The following is a 12642-nucleotide window of genomic DNA, read 5'->3' on the forward strand; positions in this document are numbered from 1 at the left end:
AGGAAGGAAGGAAGGAAGGAAGGAAGGAAGGAAGGAAGGAAGGAAGGGAGGAAGGAAGAAAGGAAGGAATGAAGGAAAAAGGAAGGAATGAAGGACAGAGAGAAAGAGAAATTGTACTAGCATTTCACAAATATTATCTCATTTTATCCTCATAACAATGCTATTATTGTCTCCATTTTATAGTTGAGGAAACTGAGGCAGACTGAAGTTAAGTTGACTTGCCCAGGGTTACACAGTTAGTAAATGGTTGAGGTGAAATTTGAACTCAGATCTTTCTGACTCCAGACCCAGTACTCTATTCACTGGGCCACCTAGATGCGTCTATATAAGATACTGTCCATAATTCTCTAAGCCATGCACAAGAAGAGCAGAAATGAGGTGGAACCCCTCCCCCATGGATGATTCTCAGGGGACTTGGACAAAAGCTCTGAACCTGGAAGCCAGAAAGACCTGAGTTCAAATCCTGCCTCAGACACTTAGTAGTTGTATAGCACTGAGCTTCCAAAATGAGGGGGTTGCCTTTGATTACTTCCAAGAACCTTTGGAGCTCCAAATCTATGATTCTATGAGTGGCACAGGATGGGTAAGCATGGATGTGTTGCAATTTGCCCTGTTGACAGGAATATACCTACTGATGAGAGCGAAGATTCGCTGAACCATAGCAGTAAACACAAAATGAAAAAAAAGATTTTCATCATCCATTTTCATTTTTCTCTGGGTTTTCTTTGGAGTTGAGAAGATGGGTTACATCTTTTAGTCAATTCTCCCCCAAAGAAGCAAATACCAATGCAAATTAAGGAATTCTGTAGCAAAAAATAGATGAAAAGGCCTGTTTGGTGCCTTGAGGCCTAAACCCATTCCTCCTGTTTGCACAAAAGTCTCTGCTGAGGCCTGGATGCTGAGGCTGTTAACATGCAGGTAAGGCAAGCAAGGAACGTGACATCCTCAACTGACCAAGGTTGTGAAATCTCAGCTCAGGCTCACAAGGGATTGGGTTTGAGTGGTTTATTGCTACATTATCATTTTCTGTAATGTACCCTGAGACCTAGAAAGCTCCTAAAAATCAACATTAAATAAAAATAATAACAGCAATGCCTCCCCATTTGGCATTTGTGATCCTACAGAGAAAACTTGAAGATATTAGTCTAGTAAATTTTAAGGTTCATTGGACTATAATGGAACGTTTCTGTCCATAGCCATTCTTACAAAACAAGACTCCATTCTGTAACCATTGAGGAACGGAAAAAGAAATACTTAAACTCTCCCTGGCCCATAGACTTCCATTGAGCTTGGGGAAAGAGCACATCCAGCCCTCATCCTATGCACTGATGTGATAGGGACTGAGTTCTAAATGGGATAGATGAAGTAAAGGTGGGAAAATAAATTTAATCACATATTTAGAGTTGGGAGAGACAGCAGAGATTATCTAGTACTGTTCATTCAAGTTAAAAATGAGGAAACTGAAGCCTAGAGGTTTTAAATGACTTGCCCAATATCACAGAGTAGATGAGTTACAAAGGTCAACCATATGTTGTATCTCCCTCCCTCTCACTCCCATATACAAACGAACTGTAGAAAATAAGTTCTTGGAGTACAGGGACCATTTTGTTTTGTTTTGTTTTGGTTTTTTGTCTTGGAATCTCTAGAACTCTAGCATAGTCCTTTGCACAGAGAAAGTGCTAAGTAAATGTTTGTTGAATTGAATTGTCAGAATTTGAACCCAAGTCTTTGATTCCAAATCCAGAATGTTTTTGCTGTACCACATTTTCTTCTTTCTACAAAAGTCAGCAGTAGCAAGAATATAGGCAAAGAGTCAAGTAATGACTTTATTTTCAATATCCTCTATTGGTATTAAAAGCATCTATAGAATGGGAGTGGAGCAAGAGATCATGGGAAAAATACAGAAAAGGGAAATTTCCACAAAAGGAAACAACATTTAGACTGGACAAAATCTACCTACATTCTTTACCTTTTGGATCCTCTGTTGAAGTCAAAAGTCATTGTTGTAGATATGGTTCCAATACCATCAATGGCAAATCCTGCATCCTCTGGGAAAATGAAGTACTATTGGGTAATAAATAGTCAAGTCAACAAGCATTTATTAAGCACCAACTATATGCCAGACATTGTGAAAAGTGCTGCAGATACAAGGAAAGGGAGAAGAAAGTCCCTGCCTTCAAAGAGCTTGTAGTCCATTGGGAGGAGACAGTACACAAACAACTACAAAGATATAAATAAGGCAAATCTTGGAAAGAAGGTGACTACCATTAGGGAGAACCAGGAAAGGCTTCCTATGAAAGAGAATTTTAGCTGAGACTTAAAGGAAGCCAGGGAAGCCAGGAGGTGGACATGAGCAAGGAGAGCATTTCAGGCATGGGGGACAGCTAGGAGAAATGCCCAGAGTTAAGAGATGGCGTGTCTCGTGTGAGGAACAGCCAGGAGGCCCATGTCCCTGGATTGTAGAGTAAGTTGATAGGAGAGAGGTGTGAGAAGCCTGGAAAGAGAGGAAGCATCCAGGTTATGAAAGGCTATTAAAAGCCGAACAAAGTCGGCTAACCCGATGGAAAAGGAAAATGACAAATGCTGAAGGTGATGTGGAAAAATAGGGACACCAATGTTCTGTTGGTGAAGTTCTGAACTGGTCCAACCATTCTGGAGAACAATTTGGAACTATGCCCAAGGACCCAGTAATATTACTACTAGGTCTTTATCCCAAAGAGGTCAAAGGAAAAGGACCCATATGGATGAAAATACTTGTAACAGCTCTTTTTTGTGGTAGCAAAGAACTGGAGATTGAAGGGATACCCATCAATTGAGGAATGACTGAACAAGTTGGAGTATATGATGGTGATGGAATACTATTGTGCTAGAAGAAATGACGAGCGAAACACTTTCAGGAAAAACCTGGGAAGACTTTTAGGGACTGATGCAAAACAAAATGTGCAGAACTTGAAGTACATCGTATACTGTTACTCTATAACAGTAATATTGTAACAATCAGCAACTGTGAAAGACCTAGCTACTCTGATCAGTACAGTGATCCATGACGATTCCAAAGAGCTCATGATGAAATACTACCTACCTCCAGAGAAAGAACTGGTGAACTGTAATGGGAGATTGAAGTATGTTCTTCTACTTTATTTTTCTTGGCTCTTTTAGTTTTTTACAATATGGCTAATGTGGAAATATGTTTTAATGACTTCATATGTATAATATTTCTTGTTTTCTTAATCAAGAGGGAAGGGGCAGGAGGGAGAATTTGGAACTGAAAATGAAATTTTTTAAAAAACAAATTTTTAAATGTAATTGGGAAATGTATAACAAAATAAATAAAAATTTAATACATTTTTAAAAGCCAAACAGAGGTTTCTATATTTGATCCTAGAGAAGATAGGAAGCCACTGGAGTTTACTGATTAAGAGAGTGGCATAATCAGACCTGTACTTTAAAAAGATTGATTTGAACCCCGATTGCCTCACCAAAAAAAAAAAATTGATTTGGTAGCTGAGTAGAGAATGGACTTGAGACAGAGAGACCAACCAGCAGCCTATTACAATAGTCCAGGCATGAGGTCATAAGGGACTGTACCAATGTGATGGCAAGGTCAGAGAAGAGAGGGCATAAACAAGGGATGTCATCAAGGCAAAAATCAACAGGGTTTGCAATATAGTGGATATGAGTGGAGGATGAGAGAGAGAGAGGAGTCAAGGATGACACCTAGGTTGCAAGCTTGAGTGACTGGGAGGATGACAGTGCCCTTAACAGTAATAGGGGGGCAGCTAGGTGGAGCAGTGAATAGAGCACTAACCCTGGAATCAGGAGGACCTGAGTTCAAATCTGGCCTCAGACACTTGACACTTACTAGCTGTGTGACCCTGGGCAAGTCACTTAACCCCAATGCTTAGCCAAAAAAAAGAAAAGAAAAAGAAAAAAAACAGTAGTTGGGAAGAGGGGAGGATTTATGAACTCACTTATGGACATGTTAAGTTCAAGATATCCAAGGTACATCCAGTTCAACATGTCCAACAAGAAGTTAAATAAGGAAGAAATCAAGCACCACAGGTATCATCAAACATCCTCTGACACAGATTACAGTCCCTCAAAGATAGGACAATCTCCAAGCTAAAAACCATATTTTTACCTTTGTCCTTCCCTAGAGGTATCCTGGCAGTGACTTGATAACCACTCATTGGATCTACTGTAGAAGGAATTCTTATTCAAGTATAAGGGTTGGACAAGATGGCATCTGATGTGTCTTCCAACTCTAAGACTATGTGAGTCCATTTCCCCAAAGCCTAACACAGAGCTAAACTAAATACACACTCAAAAATTGTTTGTTTGATTGTTCACCATGGAGATGATTGGATGGAAGCATGACAGAGTAGAAAGGGAAAACCTTGGTTCAAATACTGGATGTGCGACCTTGGGAAAATGTAACCTCTTAAGATCCCCAAGCAACTCTCTGGGCCTTTTATGCTGCAAAGTAGGTGCTGCTTTGGTGAAGGGAGGCCTTCATAGATAGCTCCCTGTACCAATGAATTCACAAGTCTAGTCCAAGGAAAGATAGGTATGGAGTTAACAAAACACCACGTCAAGATTATTGGAAAGACCAGGTTCTTCACTAGCCTCAAAGTATCATCTAAACATCAGCTGCTATCTAGTCTGAATAAAGCAAAAATAAAGTTAAACATAGCAAGAGGAATGCTCCGTTCTTGACACCCAGGCAAAGGCCAGATCTACACGCAAATTATGAATACTGGAATCATAAATTTAGGTCATCTGGCCCAACCCTATCATTTTATAAACAAGGAAACTGAGGCCTAAATTTCCCAAGGTAGCAGGGATTTCCCTTCACACAGGTAGTATGTACCAGAGCTGGAATTTGAACCCAGGACCTCTGACACAAATTCTACTATTTCATTCTATCCCCCAATGATGTCCACACCTAATTAATCTGTATGTTTTTTATAGTTTGGAGATTAAAAAAATAGGCAATCTGCCTATCATAAGATTATATGCAATGAGTCAAAAAAGACATTAGAGTACAACCACATTATTTTACAGATGAGAAACTGAGGCAGAGAGAAGTGTAGTTATTTGCCCAAGGTCACTCAGATTCCAAGCAGTAGGGCCAAAATTTGAACCAAGTGCCTGTGTTCTAAATCTCTTTCTGCTATACATATCTATGCATGATATATGAGAGCATCTTTTCGGTCATTCAGCTATGATGGAGGAGGAATTTAAGTGAGCAGACCAGCATTAGGCCAAGGTGTGGAGGACAGAACAGGAAATCAAGGAAAGCTAATGATCTCACCTGTGGATTCAGATTCTCCTCAATCCAGCAAGGACCAAGCAAACCACTTGGCCGAGAAGAGCACATGGATAAGTGGACAGCTCGATCTCACTCCTTCACAAGCATTCATCTTTCTCTCTGGAAAGCTTCCTACTGAGGCTGAATACTATAGCTTCAGTCCAAGAGAAGAAGTTTGCCCCTTGTGCAGCTGTCAGAGTGGTAGACAGAACTATGGTCCTGGAGTCAGGAAATTATCGTTCAATAGGAACAACTTCATGATCCCATTTGGGATTTTCTTGGCAGAGATACTGGAGTGGTTTGCCATTTCCTTCTCCAGCTTATTTTACAGATGAGGAAACTGAGGCAAACAGGGTTAAGTAACTTGCCCAGTGTCACACAGCTAGTAAGTATCTGAGGTCAGATTTGAACTAAGGTCTTCCTGACTCCAGACACTACCTAGCTACCCAATTAATCAGTTTGTTGATCCATAATTCCATTTAAATTAATTAAATTTTAATTCATGCAGTTCTTTTCCAGATATCCATAGAGGTTGTACAGAACTAATATCTAGCCTGTTGGAAAGTAGCAAATGCTAAGCAGGTTTCTGATGGTGAATTTGACCTTAAAGAAAACAAGTTTTTAGAACTGCCTATTCCCGTACTCACTCTTATCAGTTTAAATGAAAAATTCTAAGTTTAGTGGGAGAAAGTTCCAAACTAGTCAAATGATTATGAAAGAAGTCTTCTAGATTGTATTGTTATGCTATGTTATAATTATACTATATTTGCCATAATATTATATATGTAATATAATGTTATGTATTATATGCTATATTACATATAGTATATATAGTATATAATATATACTATACCATATTATATGTTACAATATATAATTATACTATAGTATAATCAATGTTATTTTGTTTCTTAATATTGCTGTGAAAGATGCTATTGATGACATAAAATGAATGCAAATTTACATGTAAACCCACATGTAGATTTAGAGGTATATGTACCTGTAGAATGGTCTCTGATTTGCCATGTAAAACGTCTTAGATTATGGCACAGTGGATTTACTGAATATAGCACCAATTCCTATCCACCTAGCCCACACTCCAGGGGTAAGGATCACTGAAAAATAAGTTGTATAGATTACATAATGGAAATCCATTTGGACCATGGGCATAGTCTTTTTATGTTGTATGTCTGCAGTTATTGAGACTCTGTGTGCTTGAGTCAGGATTGCAACATTGCTTTCTTTAGGTCAGGGTATAACTGCAAACTAACAACAATTATGTGAAAGACTTTAAGTGTAGCATGATAATATCAATCCCTTGTATTTCAATTGGACATACTGATTTATAATAACTTGTAAAATTTCATTGGCTTATTTTTATGGTTCTTTTCCAGGTTATCTTGGTCAAATATTCTTAACAGAACACTGTCAAGATTAAGTGTTTCCTACAGGAAGAGAGGTAGAATGTTGATGATTTTTCTAAAGGATTGTGTAGTTATTGTTTAAAATTTGGCCTCTCGGATCCTATTGTCCAGCATATAAGTTTTTTTTTTTTCATTATTGAGTCTAAATTCAGATGTCATCTGTCCTGGTTGTAAAGCTGTTTAGCTTTTTTAATTATTCTTTTCACCAATAATTTCTCAAGGAACTATCTCAGTCAGGTTTCCCAAAAGCCCTTCAGATTGATTCACTGTGGCCTCTTTCATTCAATGCTAATCTTATGTTTGTACTGAGAGGAAAATAGAGTTCCAGTTTGGTACACTGAAGTCATTTCATTTCATATGACTAACTTAAAATGCTTTCTTTCTGGAAAGAATTTCCTAGTAATAATAAATAATTGAATATTTTCCCATTTTTCCCTTTGATATTGGCAAAATAGATAGTCTTAAAATGTACCTTTTAGAGGTAGATCATTTCTACTAGTGGGAAATAAAGAATGCTTAATTAGAAAAAAAAAGATTGATGTCTAGCCATTCTGCAGTACAAAAGAGTCTGACCTTAATAAACAATAATAACATGAAAAACTCTGTCACAAACAAAGCTATAATAAGGGTGGGACCTGGGCTTTGCCCCAGGGCTCCAAATTTAGAAAGCACTGATCACATATGCTGCTCTTTAGCAGATAGAAACAACAGAGTCAGCACTTAATGAAAATAATTTGTTAAAATGATAGTTACTAGATCACCAAACATTGCTATAAATCCATTCACTGTTCTTTATTTTTCCTACTAATGGATTCCCATATGTGTCCTTGGGGTCTCTATCATATCAAGCACATGAATGGTATCCCAACTCCCTTGTGATACTTGTCCCAGGCATAGTTTGTGGTATTCATAATTGCAGCTCTGTATGAGCGAGAGGAAGAGAGACAGAGACAGAGACAGAGACAGAGACAGACAGAGAGATAGAAACAGAGAGAGGGGCAGAGACAAAAAGAGACAGAGAAAGAGAGAAGTACCTTTTGTAAGGTCCTAGACACAGACATCCCTATATATGTTTATAGCTGCTAAAGGAATTGCTACAACAAATCAGATGTTTCTCCATGGTTGAGGCAATGTAGAAGGCAGCATAGTGTCTAGGAAACAACATAGCGTCAGAAGCCCTTGGTTGAAATTCCACCTTCTAGCTATGTGACAGTAAACAAGTCATGTCACCTATGAGCTTTATTTTTTCTCACCAGGAAAGGGGGGAGAGGGCACAGGGAGAAAAGGAGATAAAATTACTTGCCCTACTTACCTCATAGAGTTATTGTGGGGAAAAAGCATCCTGGAAACTGTAAAGGGCTATAGGAATGTGAGTTTTTATTTTATCAGCTAAATACTTAGGAACTGTTTAGCAGTTCATAAAATAAGGTCTTCCTCTTTTTTTTAACCTCCAATTGACGGTGGTAGTACTCAATGACAATGAGATTATACATCTATAGCATAGAGAGTCTTGTTGCTAAGCAACCAGAAAGTAGCTGGGAAAGCAATAAAAAGCCAGCTCAATGAATTATCGATGGGGTAAAAGACCAACATAGGTGGACAAAAACGGATTTATGCTTGTGCCAGTCGACTTACATTCATTCTTCAGGCTAAAATATCTATAAAGGCTAATGAGCCCAACACATAGTTAATATTAGCCTTTTATCAGAAGACTAAGGACTGATGAGGTAACACTGGAATCCCACTAGGATGCTGGGTTTGGGGTATATGCAATAGTATATGCAAAAGTGATTGGTGAGCTTATCTTCTAGTGAGATCCCTGCCGCCATGTTGTGTGGGGTCAAAATTAGGCCCCATTGCAATCCCTTATTTGAGCTATTCATCAAGGATTATTTGCTGTCTAGGAACTTGGGGGGGTTAAAAGTGCCAAAGCCTAGCCTTCAGGCTAAACACAAGTGATAAAAATTAGGGCCACCCTGCAATATCACACTAGCTTGGTGTTCTCCAGAGAGCAGGGGTGGAGTGAGAACAGTTTCCTGGGAGGGAACTTTGTACACCCAATGCCTCGCATAGTGTCTTTTTTGCATAGAGCATTCAGATATTCCAATATATTCGAGATCTCTTCAATGAGAATATTCCTTCCAACCATGCAGATCCTGACCTATCCATGCTTGCCCATCCCATGCAGCTCTTGCCCATGTCATCCCCCAAGTTCACCCCTAGAGGTCCACCTGAAATCCTGGGGGAAGGGGGGTGCTTCTTCACTTCCTCTTGACAACCAAAGAATATCAATGGAGCACTCGGGTTATTCATCAGTTAGCCCTCACTGTCGTCACTCAATCAGCTCATTTTCTTTTTCACTCCTATGTTTCTTTCGTGACATCCTTAATTCTGGCGGTTTTTAATAATACCTTGTTTGTTGTTTATTACGTCATGTTTGTTTCCACTACGTGCTTCTCCACCATCCCTTGATATCACAAAGAGTGTTCTGCTTCTAGAATGATTAACAGTGTGGAAAAGGAGACAGAGTATTCCTTACACACAATAGGTACTTGTTAAGAGCAATATGGATTGAATTATAAAATTTATGCAATGTGGTATGATGGATAGAGCATTGGACTATGAGTGAAGAAGTGTTGTTCAGTCTTTTCAGACCCTCCATGGCCCCATTTGGGATTTTTTTTTGCAAAGATACTAGAGTGGCTTTCCATTCCTTCTCCTGCTCATTTTACAGATGAGGAAACTGAGCCAAACAGGGTTAAGTGACTTTCCCAGGGTCACACAGCTAGTAAGTGTCTGCAGCCAGATTTGAATTCACGAAAATGAATCATCCTGACTCCAGGCCCGGTGCTCTAACCATTGCAGTGCCACCTAGCTGCCCATGGATAGAGATAAGCAATTCTTCCGTATCTGAACTCTTAGGGAGTGTCCTGGGCATAAGTAACTTGTTCAGGTCCCGTGGCCAAATGTAAGTTGGAAATAGAATGTGAACTCACATCTGTCTTGCCTCAAAGTCCTGCCTTCCAACTACTAGGCCAGGCTGCTTACATGGTCAAAACCTACATTATCCAGGTATCCAGAAATAGCTCCAAACTGGAAATGAGAGGGGTTTTTTTTAAAAATTTCTTAAGTACCCCTGGTTACCAAAGAAGATGCTTTGAGTAATAATTACATAGAAACAAGTGAGTGGATCCAGAGATTATACCCAGCCTTCAATGGGTCACTTCATTAACGAGAAGGCAAGGAGTCTCCCCACTGCCTGGAAGTACAGAGAAGAGAAGGGAGGAGAGAGAAGCTGAAGGACCAACAGCAGGTGGGAAGCATAGAATGAGTCACAGGCAGTGACAAGATGAGAGAGCTCCAGACTCTTACCAGAGAAGAGGAAAGAAGGAGGGTGAGAGTCAGCCTTTCAGCCAGGCAAGGTTAAAGGGAGGGAAGAAGAGGGAGTGCCAAGCTGCTCCCCGCCTATGACTCTCCATCTCCATCTCTGGGCCTTCTCCCTCGCCATCCCATGCCTGGAAGGCTCCACCCTCACCTCACCTCCCGGCTACCCTGGCTTCCTCCAAGACTCCAATCCTCCCTTCTGCGGGAGGCCCGACCTCATCGGCCTCACTTCTGGTGCCTTCCCTCTGAGACTGTCTCACTTTTACGCTGCACGTGTCTCCTAGGTACATAGTTGTTAAATGTCGTAACTCCCATTAGAATGTGCTCTTTGAGGGCAGGGACTGTCTTTTACCTTTCTTTGTTTTGCTAGGGTTAAAGGGGACATTGTTATCCTCTTCAAATTGCTCAGATTCTTTCGGCATGAATCCTGTCTGTGGACGCCCGCGACATCTGACAAAAATTTCCAGACAATCATGCCTCGATATTATCAATCATCAAGTAACAGTTTTGTCTTTGTATCCTTGGGGTCTAACAAAGAGTAGGAGCTTAATAAATGCTTACTGCATTCAGTGATATAATGCATGGTGACACACTCCTATGATCCCTGTTACTGGGGAAAGTTCATGCTGGTGGACTGTTTGAATTTGGAAGTCCTGAGGTGCAAGAGAGCTAAAGCTGATTAGGTGTCCACCCTAAGGCTGGTACCAACAGGATGAATTCCCAGGAATGGAGTCCACCAGGACGCGCGAGGAGGGGCAAAGCAGCCCAAATCAGAAATAGAACAGGTTAAAGCTTCTGATCAGCAGTGGGGTGGGGTCAATGAGTGGCAGCTGCATTTTCAGCATGGCGGGGGAGGTGGGGTAGAGTGGAGGGAAGAGACAGAGAAACAGACACAGATACAGAGACACAGAGAGGGAGGGAGAGGGGGAGGAGAACAAGGAGGAGGAAGAGGAGGAAGAGGAGGAAAAGGAGAAGAAGAAGAAGAAGAAGAAGAAGAAGAAGAAGAAGAAGAAGAAGAAGAAGAAGAAGAAGAAGAAGAAGAAGAAGAAGAAAGAAGAAGAAGGAGGAGGAGGAGGAGGAGGAGGAGGAAGAGGAGAAAAGAAAAAGGAGGAAGAAGGAAGAAAAAAAGGAAGGAAGGAAAGGAGCAGCTAGGTGGCACAATGGATAAGCTCCAGCCTTGGAGACAGGGGGACCTGAGTTCAAATCCGGCCTGAGACACATAACACTTACTAGCTGTGTGACCTGAGCAAGTCACTTAACCCCAATTGCCTAAGCAGGGGGAAAAAAAAGAAAAGGGGAGGAAGGAAGGAAGGAAGGAAGGAGGGAGGAAAGATGTCCTTTGCTACCTGAGAGCATGGCATTAGATGTGGGCCAGGAACAGGACAGAGTTTAGGATAGATACATTGAGGTATATTTCACTACCATCACCAGTTTCTTACATGAGGGGTACAGTCCATTACTGCGTAGAGTTTTAAGACTTTGTCTACCTGGTAATTTCCCAGAATACACTGTATTCAAAATTCCTCTTGTTATGGCAGAAATTACCAGTTTGAAACAAATACTTTGGTGAAACATTGTGGGGGACAGAACCATTTACCACATTTAGAAACCAGTCATCTCCGTTGTACTTAACAATTTATTAACTTCCCATAATGTCTCTATAACTCTACTATCAGAAATCAGGTACAATCGGGTGCAATCTAGGGGGTATCTCTCACAAAATCACTAGCTCACACCATTACCCACATAAACACTGAGAACTTATCTGGCTGATTTTGCTGTCTCCCCAAAAAACCTTCAACTCCATTGTAAAACTCATTAAATAATAACTATGTTGTAAATACACTAAAAGGGATATTGAACAAAAAAAAATTACAAATTAAAAATACAGAAGTACTTGTACTCAAACCTATAAAGTCAAGAAAACTTTCTATTCTCCTTACCACAGGAACCTCCAGCGCCCTTATAACTATTAGAGTGTAAGCTCCTTGAGGGCAGGAAGTGTCTTTTGCCTTTTTTTGTATTCCTAAAGCTTAGCACAGAGCCTGGCACATAGCAGCTGCTTGATAAATGTTTATTGACTGATTGATATGATAATTTCTTATAGCATTATCCTGTAAAAGTCTATATTTAATTTAAACATTTATGTGTAGGACAGGCATGGTGTAGTGTGGGCTTGGAGTCTAAAAGATCTGAATTTGAATTTCTCTCTTTACACTTCCTAGCTGAGTGATTTTTGGCAAGTAATTTAATGCCTCTGAACTCCTGTTTCCTCATGTATGACATGGAATTAGCAATACCTATACTATCTACCTCACAAACTTGTTGAGAGGCAGCTAGGTGGCATAGTAGATAGAGCCCTGGACTCAAGTCAGGAAGACCTGAGCTCAAATCTGACCTCAGACACTTATTAGCTACATGACCTTCAGCCATGTTGTCAAATGCTTTCAATGAGGATAAACATGGTGTCTAGGTCAGCTACCACACTACTGGTAAATTCTCCAACCCGAAAGGACTACAAGC

General features: G+C 40.2%; 1 protein-coding gene across 1 annotated transcript in view; it reads right to left on the reverse strand.

Moving 5' to 3' along the window:
- The window catches only part of LOC114044285 (cadherin-related family member 3-like), a 129149-nt gene that overhangs the window by 82676 nt on the left and 33831 nt on the right, over positions 1 to 12642 (reverse strand). The window contains 1 exon segment of the mRNA XM_027863669.1: positions 1970 to 2064. Coding sequence (XP_027719470.1) covers positions 1970 to 2064 — 95 coding nt within the window.

The sequence above is a fragment of the Vombatus ursinus genome, unplaced genomic scaffold, assembly GCF_900497805.2.
Source record: "Vombatus ursinus unplaced genomic scaffold, bare-nosed wombat genome assembly UNPS02014773.1, whole genome shotgun sequence".
Classification (NCBI taxonomy): Eukaryota; Metazoa; Chordata; class Mammalia; order Diprotodontia; family Vombatidae; genus Vombatus; species Vombatus ursinus.